The sequence below is a fragment of the Oncorhynchus mykiss genome, chromosome 8 (genome assembly GCF_057628025.1).
Source record: "Oncorhynchus mykiss isolate SJ-2025 chromosome 8, ASM5762802v1, whole genome shotgun sequence".
Lineage (NCBI taxonomy): Eukaryota > Metazoa > Chordata > Actinopteri > Salmoniformes > Salmonidae > Oncorhynchus > Oncorhynchus mykiss.
The window spans coordinates 39,520,128-39,544,925 of NC_143029.1; the positions used below are offsets into that span (position 1 = coordinate 39,520,128).

Here is a 24,798-nt window from a genome sequence, read left to right on the forward strand (position 1 = left end):
GCTTGTGTTGGTTGTGTTTCGGCAGGGTAGCCTAGTGGTTAGAGTGTTGGACTATTAACCGAAAGGTTGCAAGTTCAAATCCTGACAAGGTACAAATCTGTCGTTCTGCCCCTGAACAGGCATGTCGTTATGCCCCTGAACAGGCAGAACCCACTGTTCCTAGGCCGTCATTGAAAATAAGAATTTGTTCTTAACTGATTTGCCTAGTTAAATAAAGGTAAAATAAAAAAATAATGTTTTGTCCAATAAGAAATGAATTGTGAATAATGTATTGTGGAGTCACTTGGAGTCACTTTTATTGTAATTAGGAATAGAAAATGTTAGAACATTTCTACATGATACTACCATGATTATGGATAATCATGAATGAATCGTGAATAATGATGGGTGAGAAAGTTACAGAGGGACAAAGATCAAAATGCTTATCTCTCCCATTATTGGTAATGGTAAGAGGTTAGCATGCTTTGTTTTAGCCTCTAACATTCAGAAACATCTCATCTACTCACTTAGAAAGTCATTTCCTCCAGTCATCAACCCAAAACACAACCAAAACAAATGCATCTAACGAGTTTGTAGAGTCACAAGCTTGATGTAGTCATTGGGGGTGGCAGGTAGCCTAGTGGTTAGAGCGTTGGGCCAGTAACCGCAAGGCTGGTAAAAACCTGTCGTTCTGCCCCTGAACAAGCCTACCGGGAACCCACTGTTCCCCGGTAGGCTGTCATTGTAAATAAGAATTTGTTCTTATTAACTGAGTTGCCTAGTTAAATAAAGGTTCAATAAAAAAATGCGTGCTGGGAATATAGGACCAACTACTTTCACTTTTGACTACTTTGGTACACTATAAGGGAAATTTGTCCAAATACTTTGGACATCTTATGATATCTTCAAATAGTAAATCAGATATTAATGGAAATAACCTCAAATAAAAGGTGACATTCTGCACTGTCACTGCAAATGAAACAATTGATCTTGAATCCAAAATGCTGGAGTATAGAGCCACATTTAACATTTTAGCATCACTGTCCAAATACATACGTAGGGGAGGGTAAGGTATTCTGTTTATGTGAGTGTATGATACTACCCATTTGTTGTCAGTGTAATGGTGACTGTGCATTTCCTGCTCAGATTCTGCAGTGCCAGCGTTTCTCTCTCTCGGCCACACTGCGAACATCGCAGCGGCATCACTTCATGGTGATGTCTGTCTGTTTGTCAGCCTTTAAAAATGCCCTGGCTCTCTCGGGATATACGGTCTTTGTCCATACAGCCAGCAGGGTTCTCAGTATATCGCGCAGACAGGAATAACCCCTCTGGGAAGAAGAAAGGCGGGGGTGTATGTTTCATGATTAACCACTCATGGTGTGATTGTGTTAACAAACAGAAACTCAAGTCATTTTGTTCACCTGACCTAGAATACCTCACAATCAAGTGACGACCGTATTTCCTCCCAAGAGAATTCTCTTCGGTTATAGTCACAGCCGTGGATTTTCACTCTCAAGCCCTCAAAGAACTTCACTGGACTTCAAGCAAACTGGAAACCACATATACTGGGGCTGCATTTATTGTAGCTGGGGATTTTAACAAAGTCAATTTGAGGAAAATGCTTCCGAAGTTCTTACCAACACATTGAACATAGCACTCGCTCCGAGAAAACATTGGACCACTGTTACTCAGCTTTTCAAAATGTCTACAAAGCCCTCTGCCCTCCCTTCAGTAAATCTGATCACGACTCCTTTTTGCTCCTCCCTTCCAAAAGACAGAAACTCAAACAGAAACTACCCATGCTAAGGACTATTCAACACTCGTCTGTCCTACCGGAATCCACGCTTCAAGATTGTTTTGATCACGCGGACTGGGATATGTTCCGGGTAGCCTCTAAGAATAACATCGACAAATACATGGATACGGGTCTGAGTTTATCAGGAAGTTTATAGGAGATGGTGTACCCACTGTGACTATTAAAACCTACCCTAACCAGAAACCGTGGATAAATGGCAGCATTCGCACAAAACTGAACGCGCAAACCATGGCAAGGAGACTGGGAATATGGCTGAATACAAACAGTGTAGTTATTCCCTCCGTAAGCACTTGTTGGTTGCTTTTCCTTCACTCTGCTGTCCAACTCATCCCAAATCATCTCATTTGGGTTGAGTTTGAGTGATTGTGGAGGCCAGGTCATCTGATGCAGCACTCCATCACTCTCCTTCTTGGTCAAATAGCCCTTACACAGCCTGGAGGTGTGTTGGGTCATTGTCCTGTTGAAAAACAAATGATAGTCCCACTAAGCCAGATGGGATGGCGTATCACTGCAGAATTCTGTGGTAGCCATGCTGGTTAAGTATGCCTTGAATTCTAAGTAAATCACTGACAGTGTCACCAGGAAAGTACCCACACACCATCACACCTCTTCCTACATTATTTATAGTGGGGACCACTGAGAGATCATCCGTTCACCAACTCTGCGTCTCACAAAGACACAGCGGTTGTAACCAAAAATCTCAAATTTGGACTCATCAGACCAAAGGACAGATTTCCACCGTCTAATGTCCATTGTCCGTGTTTTTTGGCCCAAACAAGTCCTTTCTTCTTTTTGGTCTCCTTTAGTTGTGGTTTCTTTGCAGCAATTTAACCATGAAGGCCTGATTCACGCAGTCTCCTCTAAACAGTTGATGTTGAGATGTGTCTCTTACTTGAACTGTAAAGCATTCATTTGGGCTGCAATTTCTGAGGCAGAAACTTCTCCTCTACAGCAGAGTTTACTCTGGGACTTCCTTTCATCATAGAGCTTGATGGTTTTTGCGACTGAACTTGAATAAACTTTCATGGACTGTAATTTCTCTTTGCTTAATGAGCTGTTCTTGACATAATATGGACTTGGACTTTTACAAAATAGGGCCATCTTCTGTATACCCACCCCTACCTTGTCACAACACAACTGATTGGCTCAAACTCATTAAGGAAAGAAATTCCACAAATTAACAAGGCACACCTGTTAATTGAAGGGCATACCAGGTATGAAGCTGGTTGAGAGAATGCCAAGAGTGTGCAAAGCTGTCATGGTGGCTACTTTGAATAATCTCAATTATAAAATACAGTGGCAAGAAAAAGTATGTGAACCCTTTGGAATTACCTGGATTTCTGCATAAATTGGTCATCAAATTCACAAGTCACAACAATAGACACACATAGTGTGCTTAAACTAATAACACAAATTATTGTATTTTTGTAGTCTATATTGAATACGTCATTTAAACATTCACAGTGTAGGTTGGAAAAAGTATGTGCACCCCAAGGCTAATGACCTCTCCCAAAGCTCATTGGAGTCAGGAGTCCTATTAGTTAGGAGTCCAATCAGTGAGATGAGATTGGAGATGTTGGTTGGAGCTGCCTTGCCCTATAAAAAACACTCACAAAATTTGAGTTTGGCATTGCCTGAAACCCGGAACAAAAGAGATCTCAGAAGACCTAAAATTAAGAAGTGTTGACTTGCATAAAGCTGGAAAGGGTTACAAAAGTATTTCTAAAAGCCTTGGTGTTCAAAAGTCCATGGTAAAACAAATTGTCTATAAATTGAGAAAGTTCAGCACTGTTGCTACTCTCAATATGTGTGGCCGTTCTGCAAAGATGACTGCAAGACCACAGCGCAGAATGCTCAATGAGGTTAAGACGAATCCTAGAGTGTCAGCTAAAGACTTACAGAAATCTCTGGAACAGGCTAACATCTCTGTTGACGAGACTACGATAGGCAAAACACTAAACAAGAATGGTGTTCATGGGAGGACACCACGGAAGAAGCCACTGCTGTCCCCAAAAAATTGCTGAAGTTTGCAAAAGTGCACCTGGATGTTCCAGATAACATTTTATGATCGATTTATTCAGAAGTCCAGGTATTTCCAAAGGGCTCACATACTTTTTCTTGCCACTGTATATTTTGATTTGTTCAACACTTTTTCGGTTACTAAATGTTTCCGTGTTATTGTGTGTTATTTCATAGTTTTATTGTCTTCACTATTGTTCTACAATGTAGAAAATATCACATATAAAGAAAAACCCTGGAATGAGTAGGTGTGTCCAAACTTTTGACTGGTACTGTATGTGGCAGGGTTTACAGACAATCACAAACTACAAATGGAAAACTAGCCACTTTGGACACCGACAGCTAAACACCTTCTTCGCCCAACACAGTACCACCAACGTGGCCTGCTACCAAGGACTGTGGGCTCTCCTTCTCCGTGGCCGACGTGAGTAAGACATTTAAGCATGTTAACCCTCGCAATGCTGCCGGCCCAGACGGAATCCCTAGCTGCGTCCTCAGAGCATGCGCAGACCAGCTGGCTAGAGTGTTTACGGATGTATTCAATCTCTCCCTATCCCAGTCTACTGTCCCCATTTGCTTCAAGATGTCCACCATTGTTCTTGTCCCCAAGAAGGCAAAGGTAACTGAACTAAAATGACTATCATTCACTTCTGTCATCATGAAGTGCTTTGAGAGGCTAGTTAAGGATCATATCACCTATACCTTACCGGCCACCCTAGACCCACTTCAGGTTACATACAGCCCTAACAGGTTCACAGAAGATGCAATCGCCATCGCACTGCACACTGCCCTATCCCATCTGGACAGGAGAAATACCTATTTAAGAATGCTGTCCATTGACTATAGCTCATCATTCAACACCATAGCTCATCATTAAGCTCGGTGCCCTGGGTCTGAACACTGCCCTGTGCGACTGGGTCATGGACTTCCTGCCAGGCCTCCCCCAGGTGGTGAATGTAGAAAACAACATCTACACTTTGCTGATCCTTAACACCAGGGCCCCACAAGGGTGTGTGCTCAGCCCCCTCCTGTATTCCCTGTTCACCCATGACAGCGTGGCCATGCACACTTCCATTTCAATCATCAAGTTTGCAGACGACACAACAATAGTAGAACTGATTACCAACAATGACGAGAGCCTACAGAGAGGAGGTGAGGGCCCTTGGAGTGTGGTGCCAGAAAAATAACCTTTCACTCAACGTCAACGAAACAAATGAGCTGATCGTGGACTTCAGGAAACAGCAGAGGGAGCACTCCCCTATCCACATCAACAGGACCGCAGTGGAGCAGGTGGAAAGCTTCAAGTTCTTCGGCGTACACATCACTAACATTCTGAAATGGTCCACCCACACAAACAGTGTCGTGGAGAAGGTGCAACAGTGCTTCTTCAACCCCAGGAAGCTGAAGAAATTTGGCTTGGCACCCAAAACCCTCACAAACGCACAATTGAGAGCATCCTGTCGGGCTGTATCACTGCCTGGTATGGCAACTGCACCGGCCGCAACCACAGCGCTCTCCAGATGGTGGTGCGGTCTGCCCAACGCATCATCAGGGGCAAACTACCTGCCCTCCAGGACACCTACAGCACCCGATGTCATATGAAGGCCAAAAAGATCATCAAGGACAACAACCACCCGAGCGAGCCACTGTCTGTTCACCCCACTATCATCTTGAAGGCAAGGTCAGTATAGGTGCATCAAAGTTGGGACCGAGAGACTGAAAAACAGCTTCTATCTCAAGGCCATCAGACTGTTAAATAGCCATCACTAAGTGGCTTCCAAGTGGTTACGTAACCTTGCATCTTAGAGGCTGCTGTTCCATATACATAGACTTGAAATCACTGGCCACTTTTAATAATTGAACGCTAGTCACTTTAATAATGTTTACATATTTTTGCTTTAATCATCTCATGTATATACTGTATTCTATTCTACTGTATTTTAGTCAATGCCACTCCGACATTGCTCATCCTAATATTTATATATTCCTTAATTCCATTCTTTAACTTTTAGGTTGTGTGTATTGTTATGAATTGTTAGATATTACTGCACTGTTGGAGCTAGAAACACAAGCATTTCGCTACACCCGCAATAATATCTGTTAAACATGTGTATGTGACAAATATAATTTGATTTGAATCAATGAATTGTCTATCAGCCAGGCCTGCAGCCAACCTGTCAATCACTATCAGATCCAGTCCGGAAGGCACAACATTAATCAACAATGCTGTTTTCTGATACTTAAACTTTACTGATGGCAGAGTAAACAACAATTGAGGGTGAATGTTCCCTGTAGGGTTGGGCAAGGGGATAAGAGTCTCTCAGAGTTGTGTAATTTTTAATTACTGAGTTGGTCAGGGGACAAATGATAGAAAAGAGAAACTGAGGACTGAATATTCAATCTAACCTGCATATTAACATTTTAGTATATACACTGTAAAGGGGTTGCTGTGAATTTGACAGTAACAGGCATGCTCAGTGGAAAGTACAATTATGTACATCTACTGTATTATAAATACGGTATCAAAGCAAGTGCTGTGTTATGACAAACAGTACAATAGCATAAAATAATCGGAATGAATGGAGGTGTTTTGTATTTTACTGTAATTACAAGGGATTGGTACAAGCAGTTTTGATGCTAGGTATAGTGTTTGCACATTACAGCATGAACATTTGGTGTTTTATATGACTTGCACTTCTAGAGGCCTTAACAATGGCATCCAAACTGGCGGTGACTACGGGGCAAAACGCTCAACCATTTAACGTTTAAGACTGGCAGCCACTCCAATCTGTCCCCTTTACATGTTAAATTGTAATTAAAATTCTTACAGCAACCTCACTCATGTGTATAACTAATATAGCCTATTATAAGGCATGTCTCCACATATGTTAATGAGCCAGAAACAACAACACCATGCACCTTTTGACCATTGTCAAAAGGTTTTTGGAGCTCCAAAGATACTGTTTTCATTAGGGTGGTATTACAGTACCATTTGAAATGCAACAATTCTTTCCCTGCCCATGACATTTTCCCACAATGCACCATAATTTACAGTATACTGCAGTAAACCATTTCAGAGTACAATTTTTAGTCTTAATAATACCCTAAATTACCATATAAATGACAGTTTTCCGGTAGTGTATAATACTGTGAAAGAACCAGGTCGACTCCCCTCAATGGTAGATGTGTCAATGAAAATCAATATTGTGTTTTGCGTGTCACAGCTGCTTCCTGCGGACCCCCCCAGGCGGATGGAAAGCAGAGCCAGGAAGAGGCCAGAGTGATAGGCTCTACCCAGGGAGGAGGGGGCCAGGAAGGCATGGCCATGGAGACTCCCCACCTGACCGACCAGACCCAGAACCAGCCTCACGCCCAGACCCAGCCGCCCATGGAGACTATGGTATCACCGCTGACAGCTCACCTTTCAACCATCGCCCATATGAAAGATTCTGCTGTAACACACACAGACCCACACTCTGGAGGAGGGGAAGTAGGAAGGAAAGGGTTGGATGTGGAGTGAAGATACAAAATAATTGGGGAGTTGTTTTGTTATCGTATGCTCTCTTATCTCTCTACCTATCAGGCAGGCTCTGATTTTGACATGATTTATGAGTCGCTACTGAGTTTGCCGCCAGACCTCACACAGACGGTATCGGAAAGTTTGGTTCACACACACTCTCGGCTACTGTTTATCTGAGTCACTTTGTACCCTTCAATGGACTTCGCTGTCTTTGGGTGAAACCTCTCTTCAGAGGCAAATTATTGAGCATTCTCTCAGCTCTGTTACATCAAACAACAGCAAAAACAACCCTGTAGCATCAATATTAATGAGCTACTAGCGAACCTCTCTTTCAAAAATGATTATTTAACCTTTATTTAATTAGGCAAGTCAGTTAATAACAAATTCTTAATTACAATGACGGCCTACTCCGGCCAAACCCGGACAACGCTGGGCCAATTGTGCGCCGCCCTATGGGACTCCCAATTACGACCGGCTTTGATACAGCCTGGAATCGAACCAGGGTCTGTAATGACGCCCCTAGCACTGAGATGCAGTGCCTCAGACTGGTGCGCCACTCGAGAGCCCAACCTCTGATCAGATGGAGTGATGTTCAGGTACGACAGATCAGAATGAAGAGGTATTGATCAGGATTATAGTGGCTTGGAGCCCCAGTCAATGATCAAGATGCTGGTGGCCCCTACACTAACATGTTGATGCTCACTTGCAAACTGCTTTTACACCATTCTTAACAGCATTCTGTTAGAACTATGTTATACATGTATCTAAATCATCACAAAGGGAAAAACAAACTAAATGTGATATTTACTGTGTCTCTATCTCTGTGACTCAGTACATACTGTATTACTGACAGTGGCTTTAGGTGCTGCTGATGTTTATCTGTGGCGGTTGTGTTATGATGTTTTTCTCTTTCTCTCTCGTCTCAGACCGAAATGCTATAACTGCTATAGCTAGAATTGTTGACTCTGTTCCCTGAATTTGAAGGTTGTGTGCATAGTGCAGGGCAGGTAGAGGTGTACTTGTTCGTGTGTGTTGTTGTTGTGGATGACTGTCGTCTCTCGTTCTCTCAGGGCCATAAGTACATAGTGGTGGCGGAGGTGTTGCATAAGAGCTGGGCTCTCGACAACTCTCAGATGGCCTTCGTCCATACGCTCAGGGACCTGGAGAGGAACGAGATGAAAGGTACTCACACCAGCCACTCATAGATGCACAATCCCCTTCAGCAGGCCCCATCAGGCCCCACACACCCAGCAGGCCCCACACACCAGAAAATCACAAATGCAACAATACCCATAATCCTGCCACAGAGAGAGCCCAGCAGCCAATGAGAGGCTCGGAATTATAATATTCTCTTCTGCACAGACATTAAGAAAGGCCATCCAAGTCCCACCGACAAGTTTGTTTGTAATCTGCGAGAGTGAATGACATGAAGGGGGATATGACCTGTACTGAGTTCTTGAATTTTGTCCCAGACAAAAAAAAAGAGTTTGAATCTTCTCTTCTGGCTCGGACAGTTTGTCCACTCTGGTCACCTCACTTCACCCCATCTGTGGTCAGGTACACTACTCTGCTGTCTGAAGCAATAGGCTTATATCCCAATGAGATATTGGGGTTATTTTTGGTCAGGTTTCAACTTTACTTTAAAATATACTGACTATTTGGGTTGGAATCATATTATTCATTCACATTGCAATTCAGATAATGCCCCCAATATGCACGAGGATAGTAATTACATTTCCATATTACATATTGCATTTCAGAAGGCCCCAATGTTTTCCTCTGAATTCTGATCGGATGTCGCATCCCTGTGTTTGTTTTCCGAGCGTATTATTTTGCATGTTGCATCTGAAATGTGCCAGATATGCAGCAGGCAGGCAGGTCTGTCTGTTCTCCCTGTGACTAGCCATGGGGCTTTAATCAAATCCCTAATGAAAGGCAGATGAATATAGCTGTGATTATTATTATTATTTAATCCTGCTGGTCATCTATGAACATTTGAACATCTTGGCCATGTTCTGTTATAATCACCACATGCCACAGTCAGAAGAGGACTGGCCACCCTCATAACCTGGTTCCTCTCTAGGTTTCTTCCTAGGTTCTGGCCTTTCTAGGGAGTTTTTCCTAGGGAGGTGAGTGCAGTCAGATTTGCATGATTGCCTGAAGATAATTGTTTGCCTAATAATATTAGAATTCCTTTTGTCTTCTCAATCTTGCAATCTGGAAAGTAACTCCTGTACCCATTCAGTTTGCACAGCAGAAAATCAGGTTCTCTATGTATGCGTGTGTGTCAGTGTCCATTGAGGCAGTCTTGAATTTTCATGCCTACCGGTATGTGTGTATTGATGCTAAAGGAGGAGAGTCCTATTTGTCTAATAGATCTGACATAATGTTTTAAAGTGCTGGTCGTTAGTGTAAAAAACATGACTGGGTTACTGAGTTTTCCGTGTGTGCAGGGGTGTGTGTGTGTTCCCCCCCCTTAGTTTTCCAATAAGCCAGTGAAACTGGGTCATGAAGTCAAATGAAGTTGGCTTCTTGCCCCCTGGTACCCTGGGAAATATCTTGGCAGCAGGAAAGTGAATTAATTTTGCCCAGTTTAACTCTGTGTCTCAGCGGTGTGGGAACAGCTCATGGTTACATCACGCTCTCTTTGTAGCTGCTACTGGCCGTTGAAGCCCCTCAGCCAACACCTCAATACACTGAGAATGATGGGGGTTCTTCATTGACTTGGTCCTGGTTAAATGACTAGGAAATGGTCTGCTTGATGCATGTGATTGAAACATGACTGCTTGTTTACTTAAAGGAGGGCAAAGTTTATTTTCTCTTTAGGATACAGGTTGGATATATATGTACATACCGATGACAAATAAATCTTCCACACTGTATATACAGTGCATTCAGAAAGTGTTCAGACCCCTTTTTCCACATTTAGTTACGTTACAGCCTTATTCTAAAATTTATGAAAGAAAATGTTTTACTCATCAATCTACACACACTAACCCATAATGACAATGCAAAAATCAGGTTTTTAGAATGTTTTGCAAATGTATTAAAAACAAATACCTTATTTACACAAGTATTCAGACCCTTTGCAATCAGACTCGAAATTGAGCTTGAGTGCATCCTGTTTTCATTGATCATCCTTGAGATGTTTCTACAACTTGTTTAGAGTCCACCTGTGGTAAATTCAATTGATTGGACGTGATTTGGGAAGGCACATATTGGTCTATATAAGGTCCTACAGTTGACAGTGCATGTCAGAGCTAAAACCAAGCAATGGAAGGAAGAGCTCCGAGACAGGTTTGTGTCAAGGCACAGATCTAGGGAAGGGTACCAAAAAAGTAATGCAGAGTTGAAGGTCCCCAAGAATACAGTGGCCTCCATCATTCTTAAATGGAAGAAGTTTGAAACCACCAAGACTCTTCCTAGAGCTGGCTGCCCGGCCAAACTGAGTAATCGGGGGAGAAGGGCCTTAGTCAGGGAGGTGACCAAGGACCCGATGGTCACTCTGACAGAACTCCAGAGTTTCTCTGTGGAAATGGTTGTCCTTCTGGAAGGTTCTCCCATCTCTGCAGCACTCCACCTATCAAGCCTTTATGGTAGAGTTGCCAGATGGAAGCCACTCCTCAGTAAAAGGCACATGACAGCCCGCTTGGAGTTTGCCAAAGGCACCTAAAGGACTCTCAGACCATGAGAAACGTGGTCTGATGAAACCAAGATTCTCTTTAGCCTGAATGCCAAGTGTCATGTCTGGATGGAATCCCTATGGTGAAGCACGGTGGTGGCAGCATCATGCTGTGGTCATGTTTTTCAGCGGCACGGACTGGGAGACTAGTCAGGGTCGAGGGAAAGATGACCAGAGCAAAGTACAGAGGTTCTTGATGAAACCCTGCTCCAAGAGCGCTCAGGACCTCAGACTGGGGTGAAATGTTCACCTTCCAACAGGACAACGACCCTAAGCACACAGACAAGACAACGCAGGAGTGGCTTCAGGACAAGTCTCTGAATGTCCTTGAGTTGCCCAGCCAGAGCCCAGACTTGAACCCAATCGAACATCTCTGGATAGACCTGAAAATGGCTTTGCAGTGACGCTCCCCATCCAACCTGACAGAGCTTGAGAGGATCTGCAGAGAAGAATGGGAGAAACTCCTCAAATACAGTTGTGCCAACTTGTATTTTTATTAAATGTTTTATTTAACCTTAATTTAACTAGGGAAGTCAGTTAAGAACAAATTATTTTTTACAATGACGGTAGCGTCATACCCAAGAAGACTCACGGCTGTAATCGCTGCCAAAGGTGCTTCAACAAGGTACTGAATATTCATGTTTTACACGTGTTATACATTTCTAAAACAATTTTTTTTGCTTTGTCATTATGGGGTATTATGGGTAGATTGATAAGGGGGGGGGGGAACAATTTAATCCATTTTAAAATAAGTCTGTAGAGTAACAAAATGTTGAACAAGTCAAGGGTTCTGAAGACTTTCCGAATGCACTGTAGTACAGGGTGATTTCCAAGCTAGGTCTGTGGCGCAGCACTGCTAGCCATTGCCATGGTTTCACTTCCTTGATATTATTGTCTGTGATATGGACAAAACAGAGGGACTTCTATTAAATGTGAAAACAGCGGGGTTATTTTTACTGGATAGGGATGTTATTGGTAGTGTTGAGTAGGGATCACAATGACTGGGTGTGGTGAGCATCATGCTCTGTAGTTATCAACCCCTTCAGTACATGTGACAGGTTGTCAATTAAAATGAGGGAATATCAATCATTTATATTGGAAAAAGGGAACTTGGAGAATAGCAGCAGTAGCGTTGCATTGATTTGCAGTAGTAGTAGCCAACACTGTGCAACAGTGCCATCTAGCACGCACACTGTCTCCAACACACACTGACGTTGTGGTTGTACAGTTAATCTTTACTCAATAGAGTCTGAACGGACTAATGCGAATGACTAAATTGGTCATAATAGTTTTGGATTAAAAACACAATTTTGCGTAATTTTAATGGCTGGATAATTGCTTTTCATTTAATGCCCTGTCAAGCAGAATTGGAAATGCACGTTGGTTGTTTTTCAAAGCAATTATGGTATCGCACAAATGGCGTTCCCTTGTGGAAATGTTGTTTGGAATGGCTTGATCGTTGCCATTCCACTGTGTAAACAGCAGGAAGGCATCAGACCTTGACAGGAATATAGACCTAAACAAGTCAGATACACAATGCACAGATTACTCTCACAGAATAATTCCCAGAATAATGCACAGAATACTCTCACATAATCTCTAATCAAGACTAAGTTATTAAAATACCAATGTATCTATCAGGCTTGGATTGCTAAGTGCTTTTTTTGACATACTGTACAGTGCCTTGCAAAAGTATTCATCCCCTTGGCGTTTTTCCTATTTTGTTGCATTACAACCTGTAATTTAAATTTATTTTATTTGGATTTCATGTAATGGACATAAACAAAATAGTCCAAATTGTTGACAAATATAACTTGTTTCAAAAAATAAAAATAAATAAAAACCTGAAAGTGCTGCGGGCATATATATTCAGCCCCTTTGCTATGACGCCCCTAAAATAAGATCTGGTGCAACCAATTGCCTTCAGAAGTCACATTATTAGTTGAATAAAGTCCACATGTGTGCCATCTAAGTGTCACATGATCTCAGTATATATACACCTGTTCTGAAAGGCCCCAGAGTCTGCAACACCACTAAGCAAGGGGCACCACCAAGCAAGCGGCACCATGAAGACCAATGAGCTCTCCAAACAGGTTAGTGACAAAGTTGTGGAGAAGTACAGATCAGGGTTGGGTAATAAAAAATATCAGAAACTTTGAACATCCCACAGAGCACCATTAAATCCATTATTAAAAAATGGAAAGAATATGGCACCACAACAAACCTGCCAAGATGGGGCCGCCCACCAAAGCTCACGGACCAGGCAAGGAGGGCATTAATCAGAGAGGCAACAAAGAGACCAAAGATAACCCTGAAGGAGCTGCAAAGCTCCACAGCGGAGATTGGAGTATCTGTCCAAAGGACCACTTTAGGCCGTACACTCCACAGAGCTGCGAAAGGAAGGATTGACTTTGGGGGGTGAATAGTTATGTAAGCTCAAGTTTCTGTTTTTTTGGTCTTATTTCTTGTATGTTTGAACATTTTTTGCGTCTTCAAAGTTGTAGGCATGTTTTGTAAATCAAATGATACAACCCCCCCCCCCAAAAAAAAATCCAGGTTGTAAGGCAATGAAATGGGATAAATGCCAAGGGAGGGTGAATACTTTCGCAAGCCACTCTATGTATTTTTAATAAGAGCTATACAAATACATTTGATTGATTTCCTTTGATTGATAGGTTCAGTGCGTGTATCTGTCCTGCTACTGACCATCTGATCGTTGACTTCTTTTCTCATTGGTCCTTGGTCATAGTGCACGGGGAGAAGCATGAGGACCCGGCAACTCCGGTCAGTGGTGAAGCCCAGAGCAGCGAAGGCCAGAAGTCATCCACCCCCAAGGGCAGTCGCAAGGGCAAAGGTGACAAGGACAAGGACAAACCCCCAGCCAAGCCTGGCTCCAGGATGGAAACGGTAGGTAACACTACAAACTGACAGCTGATCACCGCTGATTATTATACCCTACTGCGGGTATAATAGACATTAGAAAGCGAAATATGGGCATTACTTGATAATAACCTAGTTGTTCCTTTGTTTATTTAGGATTCAAAGTATTAGTTGTGCATCTTCTAAATGGTTGTGTTACCTGTAGCTTTGGATAAAAGCTTTTGACTAACCTAATAAGTGTATTCTATTATCTCAATCCCTGTATTGGGTATACAGTACCAGTCAAAAGTTTGGACACACCTACTTATTCCAGGGTTTTTCTTTATTTTTACTATTTTCTACATTGTAGAATAATAGTGAAGATACCCAAACTATGAAATAACACATGGAATTACGGAGTTACTAAAAAAGTGTTAAACAAATCAAAATATATTTGAGATTCTTCAAAGTAGCCACCCTTTGGCTTGATGGAAGCTTTGTACACTCTTGGCATTCTCTCAACCAGCATCATGAGGTAGTCACCTGGAATGCATTTCAATTAAGAGGTGTGCCTTAAAAGTTAATTTGTGGAATTTCTTTCCGTAATGCATTTGAGGCAATCAGTTGTGTTGTGACAAGGTAGGGTTGGTATACAGAACATAGCCTTATGTGGTGAAAGATCAAGTCCATATTATGGCAAGAACAGCTCAAATTAGCAAAGAGAAACGACAGTCCATCATCACTTTAAGACATGAATGTCAGTCAATGCTGAACTTTTCTAGAACTCTGAAAGTTTCTTCAAGTGCAGTTGCAAAAACCATCAAGCGCTATTTTATTTATTTATTTATTTTAATTTTACCTTATTTAACCAGGAAGGCTAGTTGAGAACAAGTTCTCATTTATAACTGCGACCTGGGCAAGATAAAGCAAAGCAGTGCGACACAAACAACAACACAGAGTTACACATGGAATAAACAAACATACAGTCAATAACACAATCGAAAAAGTATACATACAGTGTGTGCAAATGAGGTAAGATAAGGGAGGTAAGGCAATAAATAGGCCACAGTGGCGAAATAATAATTACAATGTAGCAATGAAACACTGGAGTGATAGATGTGCAGAAGATGAATGTGCAAGTAGAGATACCGGAGTGAAAAGATCAAAAAGAAATGATGAAACTGGCTCTCCTGAGTACCACCACAGGAAAGGAGGACCCAGAGTTACCTCTACTGCAGAGGATAAGTTCATTAGATTTACCATCCTCAGAAATTGCAGCCCAAATAAAGGCTTCACAGAGTTCAAGTAACAGACACATCTCCACATCAACTGTTTAGAAGAGACTGGGTGAATCAGGCCTTCATGGTAGAATTGCAGCGATGAAACCACTGCTAAAAGGACACCAATAAGAGGAAGGGCCTTGCTTGGGCCAAGAAACACCGGTAGACCAGTAGAGATTTGTCCGTTGGTCTGATGAGTCCAAATGTTTTATTTTTGGTTCCAACCTGTGTCTTTGTGAGATTCAGAGTAGGTGAACAGATGATCTCTGCATGTGTGGTTCCCACTGTGAAGCATAGAGGAGGAGGCGGTGTGATGGTGTGGGGTGCTTTGCTGGTGACACTGTCTGTGATTTATTTAGAATTCAAGCCACACTTAACCAGCATGGCTACCACAGCATTCAACAGCGATACGCCATCCCATCTGGTTTGCGCTTAGTGGGACTATTATTTGTTTTTAACATGACAATGACCCAAAACACACCTCCAGGCTGTGTAAGGGCTATTTGACCAAGAAGGATAGTGATGGAGTGCTGCATCAGATGACCTGGCCTCCACAATCACCCGACCTCAACCCATTGAGATGGTTTGGGATGAGTTGGACCGCATGAGCATGAGCATTTCTCAACGGCTGGCCATGCCTTCCGCCTGGCTACTTCAACCTCGGCCAACAGCCCCGCCCCCCCCGCTGCTCCTCGCCCAAGCCTCTCCAGGTTCTCCTTTACCCAAATCCAGATAGCAGATGTTCTGAAAGAGCTGCAAAACCTGGACCCGTACAAATCAGCTGGGCTTGACAATCTGGACCCTCTATTTCTGAAACTATCCGCCACCATTGTCGCAACCCCTATTACCAGCCTGTTCAACCTCTCTTTCATATCGTCTGAGATCCCCAAGGATTGGAAAGCTGCCGCAGTCATCCCCCTCTTCAAAGGGGGAGACACCCTGGACCCAAACTGTTACAGACCTATATCCATCCTGCCCTGCCTATCTAAGGTCTTCGAAAGCCAAGTCAACAAACAGGTCACTGACCATCTCGAATCCCACTGTACCTTCTCCGCTGTGCAATCTGGTTTCCGAGCCGGTCACGGGTGCACCTCAGCCACACTCAAGGTACTAAACGATATCATAACCGCCATCGATAAAAGACAGTACTGTGCAGCCGTCTTCATCGACCTTGCCAAGGCTTTCGACTCTGTCAATCACCATATTCTTATCGGCAGACTCAGTAGCCTCGGTTATTCGGATGACTGCCTTGCCTGGTTCACCAATTACTTTGCAGACAGAGTTCAGTGTGTCAAATCGGAGGGCATGCTGTCCGGTCCTCTGGCAGTCTCTATGGGGGTGCCACAGGGTTCAATTCTCGGGCCGACTCTTTTCTCTGTATACATCAATGATGTTGCTCTTGCTGCGGGCGATTCCCTGATCCACCTCTACGCAGACGACACCATTCTATATACTTTCGGCCCGTCATTGGACACTGTGCTATCTAACCTCCAAACAAGCTTCAATGCCATACAACACTCCTTCCGTGGCCTCCGACTGCTCTTAAACGCTAGTAAAACCAAATGCATGCTTTTCAACCCATCGCTGCCTGCACCCGCATGCCTGCCTAGCATCACCACCCTGGATGGTTCCGACCTAGAATATGTGGACATCTATAAGTACCTAGGTGTCTGGCTAGACTGCAAACTCTCCTTCCAGACTCATATCAAACATCTCCAATCGAAAATCAAATCAAGAGTCGGCTTTCTATTCCGCAACAAAGCCTCCTTCACTCACGCCGCCAAGCTTACCCTAGTAAAACTGACTATCCTACCGATCCTCGACTTCGGCGATGTCATCTACAAAATGGCTTCCAACACTCTACTCAGCAAACTGGATGCAGTCTATCACAGTGCCATCCGTTTTGTCACTAAAGCACCTTATACCACCCACCACTGCGACTTGTATGCGCTAGTCGGCTGGCCCTCGCTACATATTCGTCGCCAGACCCACTGGCTCCAGGTCATCTACAAGTCCATGCTAGGTAAAGCTCCGCCTTATCTCAGCTCACTGGTCACGATGGCAACACCCATCCGTAGCACGCGCTCCAGCAGGTGTATCTCACTGATCATCCCTAAAGCCAACACCTCATTTGGCCGCCTTTCGTTCCAGTACTCCGCTGCCTGTGACTGGAACGAATTGCAAAAATCGCTGAAGTTGGAGACTTTTATCTCCCTCACCAACTTCAAACATCTGCTATCTGAGCAGCTAACCGATCGCTGCAGCTGTACATAGTCTATTGGTAAATAGCCCACCCATTTTCACCTACCTCATCCCCATACTGTTTTTATTTATTTCTTTTTCTGCTCTTTTGCACACCAATATCTCTACCTGTACATGACCATCTGATCATTTATCACTCCAGTGTTAATCTGCAAAATTGTAATTATTCGCCTACCTCATGCCTTTTGCACACATTGTATATAGACTCCCCCTTTGTTTTCTACTGTGTTATTGACTTGTTAATTGTTTACTCCATGTGTAACTCTGTGTTGTCTGCTCATACTGCTATGCTTTATCTTGGCCAGGTCGCAGTTGCAAATGAGAACTTGTTCTCAACTAGCCTACCTGGTTAAATAAAGGTGAAATAAAAAAATACAAATAAAAAATAGTGAAGGAAAAACAGCCAACAAGTGCTCAGCATGTGTGGGAACTCCTTCAAGACCGTTGGAAAAGCATTCCAGGTGAAGCTGGTTGAGAGAATGCCAAGAGTGTGCGAAGCTATCATCGAGGCAAATGGTGGCTACTTTGAAGAATCTCATCTATTTTGATTTAACACTTTTTTTTGGTTACTACTGTCGTGACGTTGTATTAGTTAATGTGATGTCTGTTGTTCATCGAATGATTAAAAGTTTCTAATTGCGTGATTAACTGAATCAAGCAATTATTAACTCATTAACCTGGGGCACCATGGGAAAACTAGTTTTTATTGAGTTTCTATTTCCCAAATTAACTCAAAGAAAATCGATTTTACAACAGCCGCTAATTAACCACCTCTTACAATCTCATTCTGAACGTCATATAGCCCGTAAATGTGCACGGACCCGGGTCTCACCAATGAGTTCGTACCACACCAATCTTAGTTGAATATTTATTTACCAAAAAGCTAAAATGATGATAAAAGATACACATAGACATAACACATTATAGGCTATTGATTAGAACTTAGTATAACGGGCCAACACACTATGGCACGTGTTACCCAAAATGGGGATTTCAAAGAGAGAGAGGAAAAAGAAAGTACACGAGAGAAATATACATTTGGGTGAATTTGTCAGCTATGCTATTCTAACCCTTGCCCCAAACTGCCGCTCTTATGGGTCAGAATATAATGATGTAATTACGTGGGGTAGATCTCCGAGGATTCTCTGCGCAGAGCGTTCAGGGGACCGTTCAGGCTGCTCGATGACGCACTACTCCAGCGCACCTCTCTGATCGTCCTCCCGATGTCAGTGTCCTTTTGGCTTAGCAGCCTGTTCCCTCAACCTTGCTCTGGAAGGGGTCTTCTGAGGACAGACAACTCTGTAGCTCAGAGCTCACAGAAACAGTGTAGATGCCACGATTCGATGGGAGATGGAGGCTAGGTGGTTCGACTTGAATTCACCCGCTTAGACAAAGCTACTCATCCGTAGCTTGGGTAGAAAAGGATTACTTTGTCCTCAAACTTGAGTTGCGTTCTGGGTTCGTTGACGTTTTAGACCTTGCTGCAGCTGGGGTCACGTAGTCCTGTTGTAAAGTCTATACTCACAGGTTTTATACCCTTGGGTCAAAAGTGGGCGTAACCGCCTTTAGGGCAATTCTCTGGGCGTACCAAGTTAATGAGGCAAGGTCTAGATTTTATTCAAATCCAATTTTAGACAACTAACTTCACATTTCATCTTCCCCAAAACATTCCCTTTGATTTGGACATTTTAATGTACAATGTACAAACATCAAACATATACTAGGAAAACTCTTCACGTTACAATGTTTTCGTAATAACGTCATCTATTAACCTTTAATAACAAAACCAAAAGGACATACATTTTCATATTCCATCTATCGTCATGACCACCATTGTGGCTGACGGAAACCATTGTTCCAAAGTCCCTTTATTTCATGTTTAATGTTCTGAGGCTGGTTCTCCATAGTAACAGGACAAAGGAATTTGTCTGTGGCCTGAGATTTACCAGGGGCGTGAGGGGTCATAAAACCCCCACATCTTCAGACTCCTAGATCTCTCCTCCTCTGTTGGGGTTGAGAGATAATCTGTAGGGTTGTGGTCTCCTATAATTTGACCTGGTCAGGACAGTCATGACAACACCATCCCCACAGTGAAGCAATCACTGTAGAACATAGTAAAAATAAAGAAAAACCCTTGAATGAGTAGGTGTGTCCAAACTTTTGACTGGTACTCTAAATATATATACATATATACTTTTTACCTGTTTTTCTTCTCAATTTTCGTGAAATCCAATTGGTAGTTCTTGTCCCATTGCTGCAACTCCTGTACGGACTCGGGAGAGCCGAAGGTTGAGAGCCTTGCGTCCTCCGACACACGGCCCCGCCAAGCCGTAATTCTTCTTGACACAATGCTTGCTTAACCCGGAAGCCAGCCACACCACTGTGTCAGAGGAAACACCATACAACTGGCGACCGAAGTCAGCGTACATGCACCTTGCCCGCCACAAGGAGTCGCTATAGCGCGATTGGATAATGACTTGCCGGCCAAACCGTTCCCTAACCCGGACGACGTAGGGCCAATTGTGCACCGCCTCATGGGTCTCCCGGTTGCAGCCGGCTACAACACAGCCTGGGAACCCAGGTCTGTAGTGAGGCCCCTTGCACTGCGGTGCAGTGCCTCCGACCGCTGCGCCACTCGGGAGGAAACCCTGTATTGTTTTAATAGACCTAACTAAAGCTGTAGCTCTGACCATGCTCTGCTCCCTTTGTAATTGCTTTTCTCCACTGCCTATTTGTCACAACCACTAAAGACAATGCCACTTGAAAGGCAGATTTCTCTAAAAGCGCTCTCCTTGACTAAATTTCAATTTTGACGTAGCCGTTGTTTTTGCTGCACCGTTGATGCAGCACGAGCTGAACGAGGGAGAGCGGATATGATTTGTGAATAGATGAGCTGAGAAATGATCCTCCGTCATGTGCACGGATGAGATAGACAGGTGAGTACATCATGACTTGGAGCTGTGTCTCTTCTCTCTTTATGCAAGACTGGCTGGCTATAGCGCCATAAGAAAGAGATATTGGGAGATATCTGTAACCTCCCTCTGAAGCTTATGAAGGCTATTTGTGTATGTGTGTGTTTGTAGAGCCTGGATCAGTCGAAGCCTTACTGGACGCTGCGTGTGGTGAGTGACCAGTGTGATGCGGAGGTAATCGAGGTGAGGAAGGACACAGAGAGACTGGATGAAATCAGAGCAATGAAACAGGCCTGGGAGACCGCTGAGCCTGGCAGGTGTATCAAGGTAGAACAAACTCTATAGTGTATCTCTCCTTTTTTTGTTTCTCTCTCTCATGACATGGTGATTGAGTAATAATCAATATTAATAGATATGTAACAGTATTGAGGATGTTGTAATGTGTTTCAGGCCCGCCAGTCCAGAATACAGTTCATTAACAAACTCCTAAGTGGGGCCAATGCAGACACACCCACTGATGGAACAGAGAGTGGAGAGCCAGGTACCACACTCTGCTAACTTTTATACAGTATTTTGTAGAACAGTTGATGAAAGCAATGGTCACCTGTTATGAACAGTAGGTTTAGTGATGTATTTTTCTGGTTTTCCTGCAGCTATCCACTCCCAGTCTCCTGATGCTCATATGAGTCCGTCCAATCAGGAGCTGGCTCTCCTCAGCCAACCAGATCCCTCCCAGCACCACTTACCTATGGACTACACCCCCTTCATCAGGTCTCTCACTCTCTCAGTATAATTCTCTCTCTCTCTCTCTCTGATATGTTTTTCCAGTTTGGTAAGATGGGTCTCCCTGACCCATAGAGTACAATCCACTGAAGCCATTTAACCAGCTGTCTTGCCCTCTTCTCCCCTTCACCTCCAGTCCCCTCTGTGACCCTAGTTTCCTCTCTCGGTAACCCACGGTAATGTGATGTGTCCCCTCACCACCCCAGACTAGCCCAGTATATCGGTCCCTCTTTGCAGGGTCTGGAGGTGATACACAGGCCTGGCTCATTTCCTGCTGTCACTGGACAAGCTGTTTTCATCTGCACCATGGCTCTCTGTCGTGCGCGCGATCAGTGTCTAATGCACCCTCATGTTTTATCCTTCCTTCGTCATAGATAGTGGGTTATAATCAATGGAGTTTTAATGCAGCTGTTCTGTGGACATTTTATTGACCCAGAGTCACAGGGGTAGAAGGTGAGAGGGGGGTAATTCCAATCTGTAGCTGAGCCCTGGACACTATTACTCAGTGTGTATGTTGAAGACGCTGTTTAATTTTTCTCTGCTTAAGGCAATAGTGGATAGACTGTCTTCTGTCTACTAGCTCTACTTCCTTCAGTGTGTGTGTGTGTGTGCCTGCCTACTCAGCAGCCCTCCCAGTCTCCATACATCAGCAGGTTTAGCCTCGCTAGCTTTTCTTTCTGGTCCTCTCTGGGGTTGCAACCCCAGCTTCCATTGGAGCTTTAAACAACAGCATGACAAGATCACACGCCTCTATTGAAGTGATAATGCCCTCGAAGCCGTTGTTTTGAGGATATATTGGTTCTGCTGAACACAGTGCATTCGGGAAGCTTTTAGACCCCTTGACTTTTTCCACATTTTGTTTTGTTGCAGCTTTATTCTAAAATGGATCAAGTAAATGTTTTCCCTCATCAGTCTACACACAATACCACATAATGACAAAGCGAGAACAGTTTTTAGAATTTTTTGCAAATGTATTCAAAATAAAAAACAAATACCTATTTACATAAGTATTCAGACCGTTTGCTGTGAGACTTGAAATTGAGCTCAGGTGCATCCTGTTTTCATTGATCATCCTTGAGATGTTTCTACAACTTGATTGGAGTCCACCTGTGCTAAATTCAATTGATTGGACATGATTTGGAGAGGCACACACCTGTCTATATAAGGTCCCACAGTTGACAGTGCATTTCAGAGCTAAAACCAAGCCATGAGGTCGAGGGAATTGTCCGTAGAGCTCCGAGACAGGATTGTGTCGAGGCACACATTTGGGGAAGGATACCCAGAATACCCAGAATTGAAGGTCCCCAAGAATACAGTGGCCTCCATCATTCTTAAATGGAAGAAGTTTGAAACCACCAAGACTCTTCCTAGAGCTGGCTGCCCGGCCAAACAGCAATTGGGGGAGAAGGGCCTTGTCAGGGAGGTGACCAAAAACTTGATGGTCACTCTGAAAGAGTTCCTCTGTGGAAATGGGAGAACCTTCCAGAAGGACAACCATCTCTGCAGCACTCAACCAATCAGGCTTTTATGGTAGAGTGGCGGAAGCCAGACGGAAGCCACTCCTCAGTACAAGGCAAATGACAGACCACTTGGAGTTTGCCAAAAGGCACCTAAAGGACTCTCAGACCATGAGAAACAAGATTATCTGGTCTAATGAAACCAAGATTGAACTCTTTGGCCTGAAATCCACAAATACAGGTGTGTCAAGCTCGTAGCTTCATACCCAAGAAGACTCGAGGCTGTAATCACTGCCTAAGGTGCTTCAACAAAGTACTGAGTAAAGAGTCTGAATACTTATGTAAATGTCATATTTTCAGTTTTTTATTTGTAATACATTTGCAAAAATATCTAAAAACCTGTTTTTGCTTTGTCATTGTGAGGTATTGTGTGTAGATTTATGAGCAAAAAACTATTTGATACATTTTTAAACATAGCTGTAACGTAACAAAATGTGGAAAAACTCAAGGGGTCTGAATACTTTCCGAATGCACAGGCTTTGAGGGGATTATCACTTTTATACAACTGGTTACCAACATATTTAAATAACGCTTGACAAATTTTTATTAAAAACTTTATTTTGATTATTTGATTAATTTCATCCTTCCACGAGATGTAGTCCCAATACAAATCTAGGGTTGCTAACCAAGCCGACTGGTCGTCCGTTCTATCGGTTCGGTTGTCAGAGACGCAACCCAGTTGTTCAGTCTTTTTGTTCTGTATCTATGGACGTGATCCAGTAGTTTGTTCTAAATGTTCCATTGCCATACTGACTGACAACGTTCTTATCCTTTGCTTGCTAGCTAGTCAACTACGGCTAACTTAGTCACGTCAAAAAGTGCAGCCAGACTAACAGCAATGTAGCTGCATTTGTATTTGTTTAAGCTGTTTTCTAGTGACATTTATTTGGATACATCCATAAAAATTAATTAATGAGGCGCAAATTCGCCTGGCATAGAAAATGTGCTCACTCTGCCTGCCTGTCGGTCTCATCCCGACACGTTCATCACTATGGGACAGCTGGAGATCGAATTTGAATATTGAAACAATGTTGCAAATGTAGGAGAGACAGACCGCAAGGTTTATACATATCTCCGCTCTCTATCCTCTCCTCTCTCTCCCATTCTCCTCTCTCTCCCATTCTCCTCTCTACTCTGCTGGTTCTACATGATAAATTGGATGATATTTGGGTTTATTAATTAAGGAGCTATTTTGGGGTTCCAATAAGCCCGCCACTCCTGTGAGACGTGCCCCTCTCTTCACCCCTCCCCAGCCCACCCCCTTTGTCCCAGTGTGTGTGTGTGTGTGTGTGTGTGTGCTGCCGTCTGCTCCTCTGGTTAATGGCTGTAGACACCCGCCCTGATTCACACACACCTGCAAACACACAATTGCAGACACACACACACACACACACTCACTTCTAGACACAGACACACACACACTCTTCCAGACACACAGGCACACTCGGAGGGCGGAGAGGGTGATGTTCATTAACCATCCTAAGTCCATTAGCTCCCATCACCCCCCGCCCCCCCTTGGGAAATAGACAGCCATATTTAGCCTTTTCTAATCTACCTTTAAATACCTCACCCACCTCACCTCTCTTCCCCGGGCCCCAGGAGACCTACTACACTCAGTCATATCTGGCCCTGACCAGACGCCTCGACTCTGCAGCCCAATCCTATAGTCTATTTCTGACATCTCATCATACACCAGCCTAGTGCATCATCTTTCCTTCCATACAGTATGAGGAGAGATGGGCATCTCCGAGGGAGGGAGGGAGGGACAGAGGGTGTGTGTGTGTGTGTGTGTGTGTGTGTGTGTGTGTGTGTGTTGGGAAGGGGTGTAGGATCTGGTATAGGAGACAAGGAAAGGTCAATGATATGCAGTTTATGAGATGGAGGGGAGGGGAATGTGTCCTCGGATGATCATTTTGATCATTCTTGTACTCCCTCACCCACTATCTCTTTGGCCCTCTTGCTCCCTCTACTTTTGACTATTTTTATAGTATTCAAATTCAAATTGTATCATAGTCTTACTTCAGATAAATGCTTATGGTTTTTATTTTATTTTTATTTTATTTTACCTTTATTTAACCAGGTAGGCAAGTTGAGAACAAGTTCTCATTTACAATTGCGACCTGGCCAAGATAAAGCAAAGCAGTTCGACAGATACAACGACACAGAGTT

The 24,798-nt window shown here is 43.5% G+C and overlaps 1 protein-coding gene across 1 annotated transcript in view; it reads left to right on the forward strand.

The window, feature by feature from the left end:
* The window catches only part of adgb (androglobin), a 118,349-nt gene that overhangs the window by 86,657 nt on the left and 6,894 nt on the right, over positions 1-24,798 (forward strand). Inside the window, exons 29-34 of the mRNA XM_036985453.2 lie at positions 7,039-7,214; positions 8,405-8,516; positions 13,766-13,923; positions 20,501-20,656; positions 20,780-20,870; positions 20,983-21,100. Coding sequence (XP_036841348.2) covers positions 7,039-7,214; positions 8,405-8,516; positions 13,766-13,923; positions 20,501-20,656; positions 20,780-20,870; positions 20,983-21,100 — 811 coding nt within the window. The remainder of the gene's footprint in view (positions 1-7,038; positions 7,215-8,404; positions 8,517-13,765; positions 13,924-20,500; positions 20,657-20,779; positions 20,871-20,982; positions 21,101-24,798) is intronic.